The 22656-nt window shown below is 39.1% G+C and overlaps 1 protein-coding gene across 1 annotated transcript in view; it reads right to left on the bottom strand.

The window, feature by feature from the left end:
• The window catches only part of LOC126481269 (cadherin-23), a 505796-nt gene that overhangs the window by 179417 nt on the left and 303723 nt on the right, over positions 1–22656 (bottom strand). The window contains exons 13-14 of the mRNA XM_050104895.1: positions 15835–15960; positions 5908–6056 (exon numbers count right to left, since the gene is read on the bottom strand). Coding sequence (XP_049960852.1) covers positions 5908–6056; positions 15835–15960 — 275 coding nt within the window. The remainder of the gene's footprint in view (positions 1–5907; positions 6057–15834; positions 15961–22656) is intronic.

Below are 22656 nucleotides of genomic sequence, written 5' to 3'. Positions count from 1 at the left end.
GTGGTTCACTACTTTGTTCTTCACACATTCACCACTGTGATTACTCCACCCACCATCTCTCAATATCAGTGGGAAAAAATGGATCTATACATCTAGATCTATACTCTGCAAACCACCGTGAGGTGCGTGGCAGAAGGTATATCCCATTGTACCAGTTATTAGGGTTTCTTTCAGTTCCATTCACATATGGAGTGTGGGAAGAATGAATGTTTGAATGCCTCTGTGCATGCAGAATTATTCTTATCTTATCTTCAAGATCTTTGTGAGTGATAGATAGGGGATTGTAGTATACTGCTAGAGTAATCATTTAAAGCTGGTTCTTGAAAGTTTGTTAACAGACTTTCTTGGGATAAAACTATTTGTCCTCAAGAGTCTGCCATTTCAGTTTCTTCAGTATTTTGTAACACTTTCTCATGGATTAAGCAAACCAGGGACCATTCATGCTTCCCTTCTCTGCATACGGTTAATATCCTCTGTTATTTCTATCTCTGTTAGTCCCACACACTTGAGCAATATTATAGGATGGATCACATGAGTGATTTGTAAGCAATCTCTTTTGTAGACTGATTGCACTTCCCCAGTATTTTACCAATAAACTGAAGTCTACCACCTTCTTTACCAATGAACCTATGTGATCATGCCATTTCATAACCCTACAAAGTGTTACACTCAGGTATTTGCACAAGTTGACTAGATTAGATTAGATTGGATTAGATTAATACTAGTTCCATGGATCATGAATATGATATTTCGTAATGATGTGGAACGAGTCGAATTTTCCAATACGTGACATAATTAGGTTAATTTAACAACATAGTTAAGTTAATATAACAACTTTATTTTTTTGTGTTTTTTTATTTTTATTTTATTTTTTTATTTTTTAATATTTTTTTTTCTTAATTTATATCTAAAAATTCCTCTATGGAGTAGGAGGAGTTGTCATTCAGAAATTCTTTTAATTTCTTCTTAAATACTTGTTGGTTATCTGTCAGACTTTTGATACTATTTGGTAAGTGACCAAAGACTTTAGTGCCAGTATAATTCACCCCTTTCTGTGCCAAAGTTAGATTTAATCTTGAATAGTGAAGATCGTCCCTTCTCCTAGTATTGTAGTTATGCACACTGCTATTACTTTTGAATTGGGTTTGGTTGTTAATAACAAATTTCATAAGAGAGTATATATACTGAGAAGCTACTGTGAATATCCCTAGATCCTTAAATAAATGTCTGCAGGATGATCTTGGGTGGACTCCAGCTATTATTCTGATTACACGCTTCTGTGCAATAAATACTTTATTCCTCAGTGATGAATTACCCCAAAATATGATGCCATATGAAAGCAATGAGTGAAAATAGGCATAGTAAGCTAATTTACTAAGATGTTTATCACCAAAATTTGCAGTGACCCTTATTGCATAAGTAGCTGAACTCAAACGTTTCAGCAGATCATCAATGTGTTTCTTCCAATTTAATCTCTCATCAATGGACATACCTAACAATTTGGAATATTCTACCTTAGCTATATGCTTCTGATTAAGGTCTATATTTATTAATGGCGTCATACCATTCACTGTACGGAACTGTATGTACTGTGTCTTATCAAAATTCAGTGAGAGTCCGTTTACAAGGAACCACTTAGTAATTTTCTGAAAGACAGTATTGACAATTTCATCCATTAATTCTTGTTTCTCAGGTGTGATTACTATACTTGTATCATCAGCAAAGAGAACTAACTTTGCCTCTTCATGAATATAGAATGGCAAGTCATTAATATATAATAAGAACAACAAAGGACCCAAGACTGACCCTTGTGGAACCCCATTCTTGATAGTTCCCCAGTTTGAGGAATGTGCTGATCTTTGCATGTTACGAGAACTACTTATTTCAACTTTCTGCACTCTTCCAGTTAGGTACGAATTAAACCATTTGTGCACTGTCCCACTCATGCCACAATACTTGAGCTTGTCTAGCAGAATTTCATGATTTACACAATCAAAAGCCTTTGAGAGATCACAAAAAATCCCAATGGGAGGTGTTCGGTTATTCAGATCATTCAAAATTTGACTGGTGAAAGCATATATGGCATTTTCTGTTGAAAAACCTTTCTGGAAACCAAACTGACATTTTGTTAGTACTTCATTTTTACAGATATGTGAAGCTACTCTTGAATACATTACTTTCTCAAAAATTTTGGATAACGCTGTTAGAAGGGAGATTGGACGGTAATTGTTGACATCAGATCTATCCCCCTTTTTATGCAAAGGTATAACAATAGCATATTTCAGTCTATCAGGGAAAATGCCCTGTTCCAGAGAGCTATTACACAGGTGGCTGAGAATCTTACTTATTTGTTGAGAACACTGATTCCAACAGTGACTTACTGATATTATAGTCATAGGATAGTACCTTTTTTCATTTTGTGAAGTGCAAAATTTTACATTTCAGAACATTTAGAGTAAGCTGCCAATATCTGCACCATGTTGAGAAATTTTATCAAGATCTCAGTGAATCTTATGCATCTTATCTCAGATAGTACTTCATTATATATACATGCATCATCTACAAAAAGCCTGATTTTACTATTAATACTGTCTGCAGTGCCATAGATATGCAATGCAACTTCTATATCTGTCGATAACTCTCCATCTGAGACAACTTGCTTTGTCCTCCCTACCAAAAAGTCCTCAATTCAGTCACAAATTTCAACTGATACCCCATATGAAACTTCCTGGCAGATTAAAACTGTGTACCGGACTGAGAGGAGGAGGAGATTAGTGTTTAACGTCCCGTCGACATCGAGGTCATTAGAGACGGAGCGCAAGCTCGGGTGAGGGAAGGATGGGGAAGGAAATCGGCCGTGCCCTTTCAAGGGAGCCATCCCGGCATTTGCCTGAAGCGATTTAGGGAAATCACGGAAAACCCAAATCAGGATGGCCGGAGACGGGATTGAACCGTCGTCCTCCCGAATGCGAGTCCAGTGTGCTAACCACTGCGCTACCTCGCTCGGTACCGGACTGAGACTCGAACTCGGGAGAGACCTTCTGTAAAGTTTGGAAGGTAGGAGACGAGGTAGTGGCAGAAGTAAAGCTGTGTGTACGGGGCATGAGTTGAGCTTGGGTAGCTCAGTTGGTAGAGCACTTGCCCGCGAAAGGCAAAGGTCCCGAGTTCGAGTCTTGGTCCAGCACACAGTTTTAATCTGCCAGGAAGTTTCATATCAGCGCACATTCCACTGCAGAGTGAAAATCTCATTCTGGATACCCCATATGACTGTGCTTTTGACAGTACTGAGTATAATGCTTTTTGGAAATCAAGAAATTCTGCATCTACCTGGTTGCCTTGATCCAAAGCTTTCAGTATGCCATGTGAGAAAAGCGCGAGTTAGGTCTCACATGATTGATGTTTTTGAAATCCAAACTCATTGCCATTGAGGAGGTTATTCTGTTCAAGATGCCTCATTACATTTTAAGATTCTACAACAAAGTGGTGTCAAGGATACTGGACAGTAGTTTTTTGGATCACTGCTACTACCCTTCTTGTTGACAGGTGTGACCTGTGCCTTTTTCCAAGAGTTGGACATGATTTTTTGGTCAAGGGAACTGCAATAGATTATAGTCAGAATTCAGTATAGAATCTGATATTAACATTCCATTGGTATTCCACTGGCTTTGTTCAATTTTAATGATTTCAGCTGTTTCTGAACACCACTGACACTAACACTTATTTCATTAATATTTTCAGTGGTACGATGATTACATTGGGGCAATTCTCCTGTGTATTCCTTTGTATAGGAACATTTGAAAACAGAGTGAAGCATTTCAGCTTTTACTTTGCTACCCTCAGTTTCAGTTCCTGTCTCATTCGACAGGGACTGGACACTAACTTTGGTGCCACTAACAGCCTTTACATATGACCAGTATATCTTTGGGTTCTGTGAAAGGTCACTTGAGAATATTCTGATATGATAGTCATTGAAGGCATCACGCATTGCTCTCTTGACAGCCAAATGCATTTCATTCAGCATATTTCTATCTGTAGCCCTATGCTTTGTTTTACACCTATTATGCAGTAATTCTATTTCTTTAGAAGTTTCTTTACAGTGACTATATACGATGGAGCTTTCCTCCCATTATAAACTGTTCTGCTGAGTACATATCTACACAGTGCATGGTCAACTGATCTTTTAAACTTGAGCCAGAGTTCTGCAACATGCTCCTGCTCCATGCTGAAAATTTCAAGTTCCTCATCTTGTTTTAGTTGTCCTTTGTACTTTGGTAATCATTGTTGCACAACTGTGTCACACTCACTGATACTAGTTTCAATGTGGATATCCTAAAGAGATCAGGTTATCTGTTGCCATTAGATCCAATAATTTCCATCGTGAGTAGGGTTCCTAACCATCTGTTTTAGGTAGTTTTCAGAGGAGGTATTTAGCAAAGTTTCACAAGATGTCTTATTATACTCACCACTAACAAAACTGTAATTTCCCCAATTAATTGTTGGATGATTATGAAAAGTCTCCACAGTATGATTAGGGAACTTATGTACAAGTGAACCGAGGTTCTCTCTAAAGTTTTTGGTTACCTCAGGAGATGAGTCTGGGGGGTGATAGAAGGATCCAGTTATCATTTTAGGCTCACTTCTGGTACTGAGTCTTGCCCAAACAATCTCACATGCAGCTTCAGTTACTATCTCAGTGGATCTGAGTTTCTCACCTGTTGCGGTGGATACATCACCTCCATTTTTCATTTGCCTATCCTTTCAAAATATAACTCAATGTTCCCCAAAAATTTCACTGTTATCAACTTCAGTTTTGAACCAGCTTTCTGTATTGTATCTAGTATTATGTGAACTTCACTACTTTTCAGGAACACCTCAAACTCTGGCACTTTGTTGTGAATGCTTTGGCAATTAACCACCAAGATCCAACAGTTCACTACTACGATTTTAATACTCTCACCTATAGGGGGAGCAGGGGGGGGGGGGCATCCCTTTAGATCTTACACTAATACTTCCAAGTCTCTTACAGCTGTTATTATCTGTACTGGAAGAAGAGTTGCCTAATCTAAAAAATCCTTGTGTGCACCCTAAACGCAGCCAGCTACCTAAGTAACAGCCTCTGATATGTAGTGCACACCTGACCTATTTAGGCGGACCCTACAGTTCTCAGCCCTTTGATGCAAGTTCAGGAAGTCACAGCCTAGCTTATCACAGATCCTTTGAAGTCTCTGGTTCAGTCCTTCCACTTGACTCAGTGCTAGAGGGCCACAATCAGTTCTGGGGACAATTCTGCAAATTCTGAGCTTCGTTGAAACTGCATGTGCAAGGCTGTTCTTCTCAACTTTCTCTGCCAGTCACTGGAACGACCCAACAATGACCTCAGAGCCCAGATCATGGGCATCACTTGTTCCAATATCTGCCTCAATCTGCAGTTGATTGCACCACGTTCCCAAAATGGCCGCCGGAATAGCCTCTTCAACATGTTGAATGAGGCTCCCAGACATACACACTGAATGCACCTGGAGTCCTTTTCTGTCTCTTGTTGCCATTTCCCTAAGGGTTACCATCATTCACCATACATTTGAACTGCCAATCCTTTTGCATTTGCCTCCTCCTGACTCTGGACAAAAGAGGTTTCCCCAAAGCAGATGAAGTAAGTCCCAATGGCTCAGTTGCAGTTTCAGTAAAAGACAGCACCTCTAATTTGTTCGTTAGCAGGATCGGTACAACACCCTGAATCCTTCCTGTACAGGACACCTGAAACTCCATTGACATGCTACTCGCAGTCAAGTGGAAGATAGATCCTGTCCTTTCTGTTCTATATGAATGGAGCAGAATGTGAAGAAACATTTAAGCCATGTGTGGACTACATATATACTTAAATATTATTGTGAATTCTACTGAACTAACCATTCAAGTCCATATCGTGAGCCTCAAGCACTAGTGGTGTTTCAAAAACTGGATGGTTCTCAAGCAATCTGGCTTCATATTTGCTCCGAGAAAAAACTGGAGCATTGTCATTTTCGTCTTCCACGTTAATGATCAGCTGCACAGTGTTCCTGAAAATACAGAAATATATACATTAATGGCTGGAAATGTTGATATGAATGTAGAAAATCAATAAAATACCAAATACCTAGAAACTCACAATCACTTATTAAATGGAATTTCAGATTCAGATGTGTAAATCTCGTATTAATTTAACTTATTTCAATATTAACATCTTCTGGTCACAATGTTTATAACCACTTGATATATTATTATATTACCATTCTGTTATTCTAGTTAAGTAGAAACATGGAAAATTTTCTTATTTATAGCAATTTGTAAGTGCTTCAAAGCATATGATTCGCACTGAGTGTGTTATGCAAAGCAGAGAACAGCTACTCCAGTGCCAGTCTGTAGTGCACATTAACTACTGAATTTACCGCTGATGGATGATCAAAGTTTGTATATGGTATCTGTGAGTGAATGGGTCATGGTTAAGCAACAAATTTAATCTTAAAGTATGTGTAAACTAGATCATTCTGACAAAACTCTTTGCTGAAATAGGTTTTGAAATAAGTTTACTATTTTTCAAGCACAGGCACCTGGAAAAAGCAAAGAATGAGTGTTAGATACAAGGTTTTAATCTATGAAGAAGTTATGATTCAGTTCACACACTAATTGGAATGAAATTTTCATTCAATAAATGTACAACTTGAGGAGTTTGTGAGATAAATGACAAAATTAAACTACATGTATCACAGGAGAAAAGCATTCATATCAAGTTCAGTTTCTGAAAGTTTATTGAGTCTATTAAGATTTCCTCAATATTCTGGGAAGAGCTGTATCTACAGTGACATTTTTTGAAAACATTTCTGGGGTAAATCAGCAATCAAAACAATATTTGAAATTAATTATAAAACAGTCCACATCACAAAGGCATTTTTATTATAAGATGATGAGTTTCAATCATCACATGATTATCTTCATACATTAAAGTATACCACATTTTTATATCACAGAGCTGCATATTTGGAGGGTTCTCTACTAAGCTTCATTTATCAATGTCTGTGGTCATTTCTATGGAAACTGTCCAAGATCGGTGTCTACCATCTCATTCTGGTTGCATGTAAAATCATTAAGTGGGTCTAAGGCTTCGATTCAGTCCCTTGTTGACGAGTCTGGTGTGGCAGTTGAAGATAGCAAAACAAAAGCCAAACTTTTAAATTTCACATTCAAGGAACCGTTCACACAGGAGGATCATACAAACATTCCATCATTTGACCACTGGACAGACTTCCGTATGAATGACATATTGATAAGCATCCCTGGCATAGAGAAATAGCTGAAAGATATGAAAGCAAATAAATCACCAGATCCAGATGGAATTCCAATTCGGTTTTATAACGAGTACTCTATGGAACTGGCCCCTTACCTGACTTGCATTTATCATGAATCTCTTGCTGAGCACAAAGTTCTACGCACCTGGAAAGAAGCACAGGTGACTCCTGTACACAAGAAGGGTAAAAGAATTGACTCACAAAATTACAGAGCAATATCCCTAACTTTTGTTTGCTGCAAAATCCTTGAACATATTCTCAGTTTGAGTAAAATAAACTTTTTTGAGACTGAGAAGCTTATGTCCATGAATCAACATGGTTTTAGGAAGCATTTCTTGTATGAAACTCAGCTTGCCCTTTTCTCTCATGATATACTGTGAACTTTGGATGAAGGGCTACAGGCGGATTCCACATTTCTAAATTTCCAGAAAGCATTTGTCATGGTGCCCCATTACAGGCTATTAACAAAGGTATGGACATATAGAGTAAGTTCACAGATATGTTAGTAGCTCGAAGTCTTCTTAAGCAATAGAACCCATTATGTTGTCCATGATGGTGAGTGTCTACCAGAGGCAAGGATATTGTCAAGAGTGTGCCAGGGAAGTGTGATAGGACTGCTATTGTTCTCTATATACATAAATGATTTGGTGAACAGGGTGGGCAGCAATTTGTGGTTGTTTGCTGAAGATGCTGTGGTGTATGTGACAGTAGGAATTTACAAGATGAGTTAGACAAAATTTCTAGTTGGTGTGATGAATGGCAGCTAGCTCTAAATGTGGAAAAATGTAAGCAAATACGGATGGGTAGGTAGAATGAATCTGCAATGTTCAGATACAGTATTAGTAGTGGCCTGCTTGACGCAGTGAAGTCATTTAAATATCTGGGCATAACACTGCAAAGCAACGTGAAACGGAACAAACATGTGTGAACTGTGGTATGGAAGGCAAATGGTCAACTTTGGTTCAATGGGACAATTTTAGGGAAGTCTGGTTCACATTTAAAAGAGAAAGCATATAGGGCACTGTGGTGACCTATTCTTGAGTATTGCTTGAGTGTTTGGGATCTGCACCAGGTTGGATTGAGGGAGGACATCGGGGCAGTTCCGAGATGGCCTGCTACATTTCTTACCTGTAGGTTCTAACAACATGTAAGTGTTACAAAGATGCTTTGGGAACTCAAATGGGAATTCCCAGTGGGAAGGTGACATTCTGTTTGAGGAACACTATTGAGAAAATTTAGAAAACCAGCCCCTGAAGCTGACTGCATAACAATTCTACTGCCACCAACCTGCATTGTGCATAAGGACAGGGAAGATTGGATACAAGGAATTAGACCTCATATGGAGGCATATAGACAGTCATTTTTCTCTCGCTCTATTTGCACGTGGAACAGGGGTGGGAATGACTAGTAGTACATGGTACCCTCTGTCATGCACCATACAGTGGCTTGAGGAGTAACTAGTAGATGTAGATGTAAATCTCCATATTAACCAACTACTTTAAACATCCATGGAATGTCTTTTACAGGACATCACCTATCAATCTCGTTAACTCATTGGAAATCAACCTGCTGCTTCATCTTTGGGATGGTGTCCACCTTCTCCAAAGAAACCAACAACATCATAGTCATTTTTCCAACATGCCCCTAGAGGCAACCTATATACAATGAGTGCAATGTTTACTTGTTTTCTTTTTAAAGTTTTTGGCGTATTTGTTTGACAGTAGCAGCATTAACAAACTGCTTCTTCTTTATTATAAAATTATTCTACATAATTTTTATGTTCTATTTACTACAGTAATAAGTTAATTTTTTGTACATAATTCTTTCAACCTATTTCTGATTGGCTAATACTGACATTATGCTGTCAGCAGTAGGTGAAGCTTCCAGTATTCAAGAAATAGCTGTGCTGCTTTCTCCAGCAGAAGACTGTCATCATTCAGCGGTTCATGCTCCATGTACAGCCATTCTTTGGATATATCCGTGTTTTGTAATTTAGCAGCTAATTGTAAGTTCTTCTGATGTATCCCTGTAATTTATATTCTGTATCATATTACAGTTTTGAAGGTCTGAAGACGATCATGTGTTGATGAAACTGGTCACCTTGTAATTAATTACATATAGTGACAATGTCTGAGCAGTTACTCATTCTATAATGTGCTCTGAAGATTCATAACATTTTGCAAAGGAAAAGTGTGAACAGGAAGTGGCAAGAGGCAAGCTCATGGAACCTTATGGTGTGACACTGAAATAGACAGAAAATGTCAGTGATTACAAATCAGCAGCTATTTAGAGCCTAGTTGTTGAACCACATACAACAGTAGGCAAGTGACAGTAATGATGATGAATGTACATTGTGCATAGATGAGTTGTCAAAAAGGACAAATCCTGACTTAGATAAAGATATCATTATCAAGATGATGCAGGCTTTAGGATAAATTGAAACAAACTTTACATATCTATCTGGACAAAAGAAATTGAGAAGCATTGTCTTGAGCAGCTATTTCAGCAGTCCACGTGCAATAGAAATATCTTAGACCTTGTAGCTACAAATTGGCTGCACCTTATTGACAATGTCAGTATAGACAGGGATGAGCGACGATGATCTCATTATAGCAACTATGATTTTGAAAGTTGATAAATCAATCAACAGGGCTAGGAGAGTGTTTCTGCTAGATAGAGATGATAATCAGTTATTAACATCTCACTTAGAAAGTGAATTTGCATCATTTAGTTACAGTAAGATGAATGTAGAAGAATTATGCACAAAGTTTAAGCAGATTGTAAATCGTGGTCTGGGGAGTTATGTGTCTAGTAAGTGGATAAAGGATGGGAAAGACCCACCATGGCGTAATAATGAAATTCAGTGGATGCTGAAGAAGCAGAGGCTGTTGCCCTCTCAGTTCAAAAGGGAACATACACATAACGACAAGCAAAGGTTAGTAGAGATACATACGTCTGTGAAAAGATCTATGTATAAAGCATACAACATCTACCACCATTGCACCTCAGAAAAAACTCTGGCAGAGAACCTGAGAAAATTCTGGTCATACATAAAATCGGTAAGTGGGTCTAAGGCTTCCATTCCATCCCCTGTTGACCAGTCTGGTGTGGCAGTTGAAGATAGCAAAACTAAAGCCAAAGTTTTAAATTTCACATTCAAGAAATTGTTCACACAAGAGAATCGTAAAAACATACCATCATTTCACCATCGGACAGACTCCCATATGAATGACATAGTAGGAAGCATACCTGGTGTAGAGAAACAACTGAAAGATTTCAAGGCAAATACATCATCAGGTACGAATGGAATCCCAGTTTAATTTTACAAAAAAAGAGTACTCTATGGCATTAACCCGTGACCTAGCTTACATTTATCATGAATCTCTCACCCAGCACAACGTACCAAGTGATTGGAAAGAAAGTGCAGGTGACTTTAGTACATAAGAATGGTAAAAGAATGGACCCACAAAATTATAGACCAGTATCCCTAACTTCTGTTTGCTGTGGAATCCTTGAACATATTCTCAGTTAGAATATAATAAACTTTCTTGAGGCTGAGAAGGTTTTGTCCAAGAATCAACATGGTTTCAGAAAACATCACTTGTACAAAACTTAGCTTGCCCTTTTCTCACATGATATACCACGAACTATGGATGGAGGGCAACAGGATGATAACATATTTCTAGATTTCCAGAAAGTATTTGACATAGTGCCTTGCTGCAGGCTGTTAATGAAGGTACAAGAATGTGGAATAAGTTCACAGATATGTGAGTGCCTCGAAGACTTCTTAAATGATAGAACTCAGTATGTTGTCCTCGATGGCGAGTGTTCATCACAGGCAAATGTGATAGGATAGCTGTTGTCCTATATACACATAAATGATTTGGTGGACAGGGTGGGCAGCAATCTGTGGTTGTTTGCTGATGATGCTGTGGTGTGTGGTAAAGTGTCAAAGTTGAGTGGCTGTAGGAATCTACAAGACAACTTAGACAAAATTTCCGGTTGGTGTGATGAATGGTAGTTAGCCCTAAATGTAAAAAAACATAAATTAAATGTGGATGAATAGGAAGATCAAGCCTATAATGTTGAGATACAGTATTACTAGTGTTCTGCTTGACACAATGAAGTCGTTTAAATAACTGGGTGTAATGCTGCAAAGCGATATCAGGTGGAACGACCGTATGACGACTGTGGTAGGGAAGGTAAATGGTCAACTTCAGTTTATTGGGAGAATTTTAGGAAAGAACAGTTCACTTGTAAAGGAGGCCACATATAGGTCACTGGTATGACATATTCTTGAGTACTGCTTGAATATTTGGGATCTGTACCAGGTCGGATTGAAGGAAGACATCGAAGGAACTCAGGGGAGGGCTGCTAGATTTGTTATTGGTATGTTCAAACAGCACATAAGTGTTACGGAGATGCCTTGGGGATTCTATGTTCTTTTTGAAAATCACTATTGAAAAAATTTAGAGAACCGGCATTTGATGCTGACTGCAGAACAATTCTACTACTGCCAACATATGTCGCACGTAAGGACCACGAAGATAAGAGATGAGAAATTAGGGCTCACACAGAGGCCTACAGACAGTAGCCTTTTACCATGCGAGTGGAACAGGAAAGGAAATGACAAGTAGTAGTACTGGATACAATCTGATGCAGATATGCTGCAACCTATGGAAGTGTACTAAGTAGGTGATAAAACTATGGAAGTGCAGATTTCTGAGGACACAAGTCAGGAAGTGTACTTAGTTACATTCATAGGCAAACACCCTATAAAGTTACTTTCTGGACACAGATGCTTCTGTGCCCTTGCTAAACCAGATAAGGGGTGCCACCCTTGAAGGTAGGTGAGACAAACCTGTGGGCCTACGGATATCAGCAGGAGTCCCTGCTAGGAAAATTTCCAGTTTTAATTAATTAGTATGAAATCACTCATCCAGTAAATTTTCTAGAGGTACCTGGCCCCAAAGTGGAGAAAATTTTTGAAATAGACTCTTCTCATGCTTTTGGACTTATGTTTCATGAAACACCACCATCCCATGCAATCCGAAGTGTCTTGTGCTGCCCTAAAGACCCTGTGATAAATATGCTCAAATATTCTCACCTGGATTAGAGGACACAACTGATTTTTAAGCTCATGTCTGGCTTAAGTGATGGACGCCCTGCAATTTGTCAAAGCTCAGCTAATGCCCCAGACTCTGAAGCTCCGTCACTCTATCCTCAGTCAGACCAATCGGGACCAACCAACTCAGTCATTGGCATCATCTGGATGTGGCATGGAGGGGCATAGTATCAGCACAATTCTCTCACAGCCATTGTTGACTTCGCAGACCTTGGAGTTGCTACTTCTCATCCAAATAGTTCCTCAATTTCCATCACCAGGCTGAGTGGACCTCATTCAAGTCCTCCCACCAATGAAAAATCTCGGGGGTTGAACTTGGATCCTCCACACGGCAGTCAGCCACTCTGACCAATTAGCTGCAGAGGTTGACCAGATTCTAAAGGATGTTCTTAAATCAGAATTGTATAGAATCACTAATAAAGGTGTGTTAAAAGCCATTTCCCACAATCAAAAAATGACTCTGCTTGTCACAGTATGCAAACTAAATGGCACTTTATGAGTTTTTGATGGTGGTAAATGCATAAGCTGAAGAACAAACTTACCTTCTATCCACCACCGGCTGTGCATTATGAACAGGTTCTTGATCATGTTGAAAGATGCAATCAGCATCCCAGAATTGCTCTTTAACAGTGGGAAGCAAGAAGTTGCTTAAAACATCAATGTAGGCCTGTACTGAGATAGTGCCATGCAAAACAAGGGGTGCAAGCCCCCTCCATGAAAAACATAACCACACTATAACACCACCGCCTATGAATTTTATTGTTGGCACTACACATGCTGCTAAATGATGTTCACTGGGTATTCGCTATACCCACACGCTGCCATTGGATCACCAAATTGTGTACCATGATTTGTCACTCCAAACACCATTTTTCCACTGTTCAATCATCCAATGTTTACACTCCTTACACGAAGCGAGTTGTCATTTGGCATTTACCAACGTGATGTGTGGCTTATGAGCAGCCTCTCCACCATGAAGTCCAATTTTTTTCTCACCACCTGACTAACTGTCATAGTACTTGCAGTGGATCCTGATCCAGTTTGGAATTCCTGTATGATGGTCTGGATAGATGTCTGCCTATTACACAACTCTCTTCAACTGACGGCAGTGTCTGTCAATCAACAGATGAGGTCGGCCTGCATGCTTTCATGCTGTACATGTCCTTTCACGTTTCCACTTCACTATCACATCGGAAAGAGTGGACCTAGGGATGATTAGGAGTATGGAAATTTCATGTACAGACACATGACACAAGTGACACCCAATCACCTGACCATGTTCGAAGTACGTGAATTCTGTGGAGCGCCCCATCTGCTCTCTCACTAATCACTACTGAGGTCACTGATATGGAGTACCTGGCAGTAGGTGGTAACACAATCCACCTAATATGAAAAAAACATTTGTTTTTGGGGGTATCCGGAACTTTTGATCACATAGTGTATTATGCCAATGCTTTGTGAATTCAAATGGGGGAGGGGGGGGATCCTTGGAGAGAAGATGAACATTCTTTTCACAGAACTCTATTGAGAAAATATATAGAACTGGGGTTTGAAACTGACTGCAGAGAGATTCTTCTGGTGCCTACATACATTTCATGTAAGGACCAAAAAGATAAGAGAAATTAGGGGTTCGCCTGGTGTCATATAGACAAACATTTTTCTCTTGTTTTGTTAGTGGAACAGGAAAGGAAATAACTCATAGTGGTACAACGTACCCTCCATCATGCACCATACTATGGGTTGTGGAATATGTATGCAGATGTAGATGTGATATTTTATGTCCTTGCTTGATGGTGTTACTAAAATGTATTGATTTTTTTCTACATCTTTGTACAGTAGTGTATGTAACCACCAAGTTTCACATAGTTTGGACGATAAATAAAAAATGGTAAATATTTTTTAAAGTGTTAACAGGTGCCAATTTGTCCAATCAAAATGTTAAAAATGATTTAACTTCCGAACAATGAGGTACCTTAAAATGGAAAAAGGCAGTCTTAATTGTTTAAATTTGGCACCATGTAAATAATTTATGAGTAAAAAAGGCAACCATTCACCAAATACTAGAGGCATTGTGTCACTGACAGGCAAGCAAGAAGAATGCAAACTCACTAGCTTTTGAACAAGTTCTTTAATGTGCTAGACTGCTAAACAACACACACACACACACACACACACACACACACACACACACACACACACAGGTTAAATTACACAATGCTGGGATTGCAGTTAAGTGGGCTGGTGTAGAGAATAGGAATGCAACACATGGAACTGGTGTGGTGTGTGCCACAGGATGACACTGACACTGGGTATCATTACTTATCTCTGTAGGGAGAACAGAAAGCCTAATTTCATCCAAATCTGAGAGAGTGAGTGAGATGGTCTGGATGACTTGACATGCAACAACCCATATACAAACAATGTTTCTAAGGCTGTGGGTGGGAATGTGATTAACCTAAATGCTGTATTTGAAAGCAGTTGCAACCTTAATTGACAATATTTCAAGCAAGTGGAAGTCAAATGGTTCAACACCTACAAAAGAAAATCAATATTATTAAAAATGTGGCAGCTACATTTATTTTGAAATTGATACCACAATCGAAAACTAAGAGGTAGTCCTATTGTTAACAGTGACCTCTTATGTGATTTATGATGAAAAGTGTCATCCATGCGAATGCCATCTATATGAGTGTTGACATTATTGCACTGAAGCCTGCCACACAGACAGCATGTGCAGTCAATACAAAGCAGCTTCTCAAGGGTCGTGTATAGCACTAAGTTACACAGAAGTCTTTAAAGTAGCAACATTACAGAAAAAAAGATTACCTAAAGCAATGTATTACCTATGTGAAGCAATGTTAAAAGCAGAAGAAACAGGAAGTGGTTTTCAAAGTGAATGCTTATTTATTCAAACCAGACACCATACACGGGACATCAACAGTGCTTTTTTTTCAATACTTCTGCACAGAGCATCATAAAATTAATAATGCTATCTTGTGTACTGGCAATGTTTTGTTACCATTTTGTTTGTAATTTGGCATTAAGATCTTGCCCCTGTTCATTTTGAGTTGCCTATGGTGACAAATATCTCTGATCATCTTGAGATGGGTTGTTGTGAGGGCATGTAAATTATGCAGCCAAAGAAAGTTAATGGTAATTTATTTTTCAAATATTTGCTTTCTATTCTCACTGGTAGTTTAGTAGAAGATAGATGAGATATGAAGAAAGATTTTTTGGTTTCTGACTCTGGCTCAATTTTTATGAAACTTTTAAGAAGCTTGCTATATAAATGATCACTTAACTTCATCCAGACTTGTACAGCTACCATTTTACATACCTGATAGGATGGTTATTGTGCGGGATTTAGTTATAAAGAAAAGTATTTACCTGTTTCCATTGCCTAAATCATCTCGTGCTTCAACTGTTAAATAATGTTTTGAAATCAGTTCTCTGTCAAATCCAGGAGTGTCAGATTTGATGGTAATTATTCCAGTAACTGGATCCAAGGATAAACTGTAAAAGATAAAATTAAATATTAGAACCATATACGATTCAACCTTACTGCACATTTTAAATATTGCAACCACTTTAGAAAATTTTGCAGTGTGATTGCAGAGCATGTAAGTAGGTAACTTTTCAATATTATGGAAAGGACAGTTGCTACCCACCACATAGCAGAGATGCTGAGTCACGACAGAAACAACAAAAACAATATGTAACTGTTTATTAGATTTATACCACATTTGTTCATTATATGGAGCAATGTGTTTACAGTTTACTATTACTGCAAATTTCCTTAGTTTTGTTATTTTATGATCATATTAGCATCATTTGCAGAATGTAATGTCATTTAATATGTTACATTATTGTTCAATATAGTAGGTCAAAGGATCGGTTTCATACAAACACTGTACTGCACCACTTTGGTGTTGTCAGATTCACAGTTGTTGGTGTTAAATTCTTCATACTATATATAGGTGCTACTACATTTAAGACATACATTTAATGAAACTACATTACATAGTGCCACTTAAACAACTTGAATTCAACACTGTTAACCATTTTCACTTTTCTTTCACAGCCATTCCAGCTAACATCACATAACGTCTAGTTTTCTTCACGATTTTTTGTATTATAAAATAGTTCCTGCTGTTAGTTGAGTCTATGAAGATGAATATGTTACTATGTAACTAAGTTTCTATCACCATTCATTTCCATCCACTATTATTCTCCTTTCATTGTGTCAAGTCTTTTATATTGGAAATTTAGTCAGGTCATGTTAATATCTGCACATTGATATTACAAAATTATTTATAAAAGATTAAATATGACAATAAACTATTTAATCATGGGAAATAACTGAGGGTGTAATAAATTCTTTGTTGATGTTTCACCTGCTTGGCCCAATAGTTGTCATAGATTCCAAGTAACCCTATTTCTTAAAGGGCAATGGCCTTGCCACAGTGGATACACTGGTTCCCATCAGATCACCGAAGTTAAGCACTGTCGGGTGTGGTTGGCACTTGGATGAGTGCTTGGATGGGTGACCATCCAGGCCGTCATGTGCTGTTGCCGTTTTTCGGGGTGCACTCAGCCTTGTGATGTCAATTTAGGAGCTACTCGACCAAATAGCAGCGGCTCCGGTCAAAGAAAACCATCAAAATGACCATGAGGGCATGTGCTGACCACACGCTCCTCCTATCCGCATTCTCAGCTGAGGATGACACGGTTGTCGGATGGTCCCGCTGGGTCACTTGTGGCCTGCAGATAGAGTGCTATTTCTTAAAGGAGTATTTTGCTCAGTACTCCACCTCAGAGCTTTTATCTGGTGTGTTTCTAAATTTGGAAACTTTCATATTTTCTGAAAATTATTATTTTAAACTAAATCAAACCTATACTCTGAATTTAAAGAAAAGTAGGCTAACAGATCTACCATGCTAATTTTGGCAACTAAATTGTTTGGAAGAGTTCAGTAAAACTTCTCCAATCCTATTTTGAACATGTTAATACTTTTTATGTTACATAGTTAACATAATCAGGCCTGATACACATTTAAAAACCCTTTGATACCAATGGGTATTGATAATTTCACTTATAAGTAGAAAAGTTCATAAATTTGTATATACCCATCCCAGCTATACCTGGCCTATGCCCCATTGGAATTACCTGTCACCAAGAAAGAGTGCCAACCCCCCACACCTTGCTGTCTTATTCCATCTGGTGTCAGTTGTCTTGGAGGTTGAGCGACCACCAGAGGGGATGGACTCTGATCACCTTAGGGGGCACAGTGGCTGTGCAGCACTGTGCTCGCACAGTGAGAGTGCCAATGTCTTGCCACATCGATACAGTGGCCAACAGCATTCCATGCAGCTGATATATAGGCACTTGCCCATCTCACAGCTGGTCAGTTCTGTACGTGTGCTTGACACTGTTGGAACTATCTTTGCTGTACTCGGATTGGTTGATAACTATCTTGCATCTTGAATTTGTCCTCTGCTTCTCACCATTGGCTGTCATAATTGTGGCATGGGCTTTGCTTTGCACCTCACTGTCATCTAGGTTGTTTGTCCTTGCCCTGGTCAGTCTATCTGTTTTGTTCACCAACAGTTAGTTTGGGTTACTCTTATGCAGACATTTCTTCTGGCTGGTGGCTTACTCTGTTTCTCTGTTTCTTCTGGAGCTCCTAGATGCACACCGATATCTGACTACCTTTGGATACAACGTTCCACCTTCCACAAACCCAAAAACTTCCTCTGCCCTCAATGAAACACACTGTTCCTGAGCACCCACCCATAACACTGTTTTCAATCTTCCTGCCAAAATTCTGGCCCCTGCAGAAGTCTCAGTACTTTCTAAAGGCCTCAACTTTAGCCCTAAACCAAGGTTCAGCCATGCCAGACTTGTAAAGGACCTTCTTTCCTTTACTAATTTTCTACAGTGGAAACATTTCTTCATCGCACACTCTGCTGAAAACAGACAATCTAAATCCCACACAGAACATTGTTTAAAAAAGTTCTGGGCTCCCTCCAATTGTGACACTCCTCCTTTCACCCTATCATCTACAGGGTACCTTTCAGGAATTCCTCACTTCTAGCCTGGCCTTGCTTTCCATCCCTAAATTCCTCTCCAGTGAGTCTAACATTCCTCCTATGGAAGATACAACTATCTGTAACACAAAATCCAATCCTTATTTTAGTGCAGTTATTTTAGAAATTATGTAAATTGTGATGTATAAGGCTATTTATGGTCTGTATGTGAACACGGTCCTGTGCAATGGCTAATGCATAGACTAGCCAATTCATCTGTCTGTTTCTACTGTACTTCTTGCACTTGAGGTACCATTACCACACTTTTGTGCATTCAGTGGGATCACTCATACACGTTGTGCTCCCACTCAATGAAGCTCTGCTGTGCATCTGTTCATAGCTTGTGTGATGCCCTTCACAAAAACAGCGTATGGTAATAAAGGATTTTTCAGTATTTATTTCACCTCTTCTTAGCTTCCCTTTTCAGATCTAATTATTTCCAGTTTATCAAAGCTTAAAATTTTTTTTGCTGGAAACCAGTTGACAGGCATTGGGGATTTCCAATTTTTCGATATAAGAGTCGCATTTTGCTGATGTGTTTGCACTGTGTAAGCATTTTACTGGTGGAATGTAACAATACGAAAGAAGGAAAGTTGCTACTCACCATATAGCGGACATGCTGAGCCATGATAGGGACAATAAAAAGATTCACACAATCATAACTTTCGGCCATTAAGGGAGGGATAGTGTGGTGGGAGTGGCAGACAGTGAAGTGTTGCAGTTTAGACAGAGGGTAGGAGAGAAGGTGTGGAGGGGGGAGGGGGTAAGTAGCGGAAAGGAGAGAAATAAAAATAAAAGAAATTAAAAAACTGGGTGTGGTGGTGAAATGACGGCTGTGTAGTGCTGGAATGGGAACAGGGAGGGGGCTGGATGGGTAAGGACAGTGACTAACGAAGGTTGAGGCCAGGAGGCGTAGAAGTTCATCTCTCTTGTATAGACCCTTTAAATTCTCATTCCTCCTTTCAGTTTTTGCTTCCCGTTCCCGAAACCCATAACAACAGATTAGCAATGGGCCACTGCTTCGCACGTTTTTTGGTTGATGTTTTCATCAATTATAGGGAACAAAATTCTTTCAGGTATAGTTCAACCCATTGCAAGAAAATGTTGGTGTACAAACATTGCATCAACAATATATTCATTATTTTCAGTGACCACTCTCCAGGAGCATCACAGCTTGCCAATGAGTTTAATGAATTGCACCTGAAAATGTCATTTACAAATTACTTTGATCTCCAGTTAGAGCTGATTAATAATCAAGTTATTTTTTATACCTATATGAAGCTAATGCTACTGATTAAATCATACAGCTTCATTTTGCCAGCAAGTGTTATAAACTGAGCTTTTTCAGCTCCAAGGTTGATTACATACTTGGTCTACCTCTCGGTGAAAATGCCACAGTAACGAACAGAACAACCCAGAATTTATAGCAAGTAGAAATGGCTGTAGTATTTCACTATTCCAGAAGTTATGTAAAGAAAAGAAACTGAAACTGAATGGTTTGCCTACAGTCAAACACCTTAACACAGAGGTAAAATGGATCTCCCCTACCTTTTCTAGGGAACATATCATATGACTGACCCAAGCTTTTTCAGTGTACAAACACACAAATAGCTCTCACTGGTGGTACAAATATATGACACCAACTTCTTTATAAGGAACACACACAGAAAAGTATTTATGATGTGTCAGGGATTTTTAGACTAGAATGTACCCCATGCAGCGCTGAATATGTCTGGCAAATGGGAAGAATGTTAACAACCAAGTTTCTGGAACACTTACAAAAAAGAGCACTGATAAAACAACACCCGCCATTTTCAGAACAACTGTGGCCTCCACAATGATCAGTTGATCAGAAAAAAACAAAATTTTTTGATATAATGATGTCCATTTTTAAAGAAGTTTAGCCTTGAAGCAGTGCAGAATGATGGCATCTCCTTTGTTATACTCCCTAATCCTTAATGCATTGTTTTAGTTCTTGTTTATATTTATGATGACCTTTCATGAGGTATAAATTATCTTAATGGACAAATATCAGCTAACTTTACTCTTATTTTAGGACAATTATTTTAGAAATTATGTATATTGTGATACATAAAGCTATTTATATTCTCTATGTGAACACAGTCCTGCGCAGTAGTTAATGTATTATACTAGCCAATACCATCTGTCTGTTTCTATTGCAGTACCTGCACTCGAGATCCCATTACCATACTTTTCCGCATTCTATGTTTGCCAGCGGGGCTGCTTATACACGTTGTGCTCCCACTCCATGAAGCTCTGCTGTGCACCATTTCCTAATTTGTGTGATATCCTTTACACATTGCCACAAGTACGGTTGTTAAAGGATATTGTGGCATTTATTTTCACAGTCTCCTTAGCTGCCCTTTTCAGGATCCAATTATTTCCAGTTTATCAAAGCTTCCCCCCCCATGAACCATGGACCTTGCTGTTGGTGGGGAGGCTTGCGTGCCTCAGCGATACAGATAGCCGTACCGTAGGTGCAACCACAACGGAGGGGTATCTGTTGAGAGGCCAGACAAACGTGTGGTTCCTGAAGAGGGGCAGCAGCCTTTTCAGTAGTTGCAAGGGCAACAGTCTGGATGATTGACTGATCTGGCCTTGTAACAATAACCAAAACAGCATTGCCGTGCCGGTACTGCGAACGGCTGAAAGCAAGGGGAAACTACAGCCGTAATTTTTCCCGAGGGCATGCAGCTTTACTGTATGGAGAGCTGCATCAAACCAGTCTCAGGACTGAAGCCCACAACAACAACAACATCAAAGCTTAAACATTTTTTGCTGCAATTTTTCATCATTCTGGTTCTTTCCATTAACCCAACTGACAGGCATTGGGGAGTTCCAACTTTTTGATATCCAAATTCCATTTTGCTGATTTATTAGCACTTTATTGATGGCATGTGCCATTACCAGTTTCTGTAAGTTCAGTAAAAAATTTCCTGTAGAGTATGTTTCTGCACAAAATAGGATCAGGAAATTTCCTTACACTTACTTTTATAAATTTTTTGCTTTGTACAAAATCTGCAAATCTGCCCCCCCCCCCCCCCCCCCCCTCCGTTCACCCTCCATGAACCATGAACCATGGACCTTGCCATTGGTGGGGAGGCTTGTGTGCCTCAGCGATACAGATAGCTGTACCATAAGTGCAACCACAACGGAGGGGTATCTGTTGAGAGGCCAGACAAACGTGTGGTTCCTAAAGAGGGGCAAAAGCCTTTTCAGTAGTTTCAGGGGCAACCATCTGGATGATTGACTGATACGGCCTTGTAACACTAACCAAAACGGCCTTGTTGTGCTGGTACTGCGAATGGCTGAAAGCAAGGGGAAACTACAGTCGTAATTTTTCCCGAGGGCATGAAGCTTTACTGTATGGTTAAATGATGATGATGGCGTCCTCTTGGGTAAAATATTCTGGAGGTAAAATAGTCCCCCCATTTGGATCTCCGGGTGGGGACTACTCAGGAGGATGTTGTTATCAGGAGAAAGAAAACTGGCGTTCTACAGGTCGGAGCATGGAATGTCAGATCCCTTAATCGGGCGGGTAGGTTAGAAAATTTAAAAAGAGTAATGGATAGGTTAAAGTTAGATATAGTGGGAATTAGTGAAGTTCGGTGGCAGGAGGAACAAGACTTTTGGTCAGGTGAATACAGGGTTATAAATACAAAATCAAGTAGGGGTAATGCAGGAGTAGGTGTAATAATGAATAAAAAAAAATGGGAATGTGGGTAAACTACTACAAACAGCATAGGAATGCATTATTGTGGCCAAGACAGATACAAAGCCCACACCTACAACAGTAGAAAAAGTTTATATTTCAACTAGCTCTACAGATGACGAACAGATTGATGAAATGTATGATGAGATAAATGAAATTATTCAGATAGTGAAGGGAGACGAAAATTTAACAGTCATGGGTGACTGGAATTTGACAGCAGGGAAAGGAAGAGAAGGATAGTAGGTGAAATTGGAATGGGGGTAAGGAATGAAAGAGGAAGCCGCCTGGTAGAATTTTGCACAGAGCATAACTTAATCATAGCTAACACTTGGTTCAAGAATCATGAAAGAAGGTTGTATACGTGGAAGAAGCCTGGAGATACTCACAGGT

This window comes from Schistocerca serialis, chromosome 5 (genome assembly GCF_023864345.2).
Source record: "Schistocerca serialis cubense isolate TAMUIC-IGC-003099 chromosome 5, iqSchSeri2.2, whole genome shotgun sequence".
NCBI classification, from domain to species: Eukaryota; Metazoa; Arthropoda; class Insecta; order Orthoptera; family Acrididae; genus Schistocerca; species Schistocerca serialis.
The sequence above is the reverse complement of the archived record's forward strand: the minus strand, read 5'-3'. Positions and strand labels throughout refer to the sequence as shown.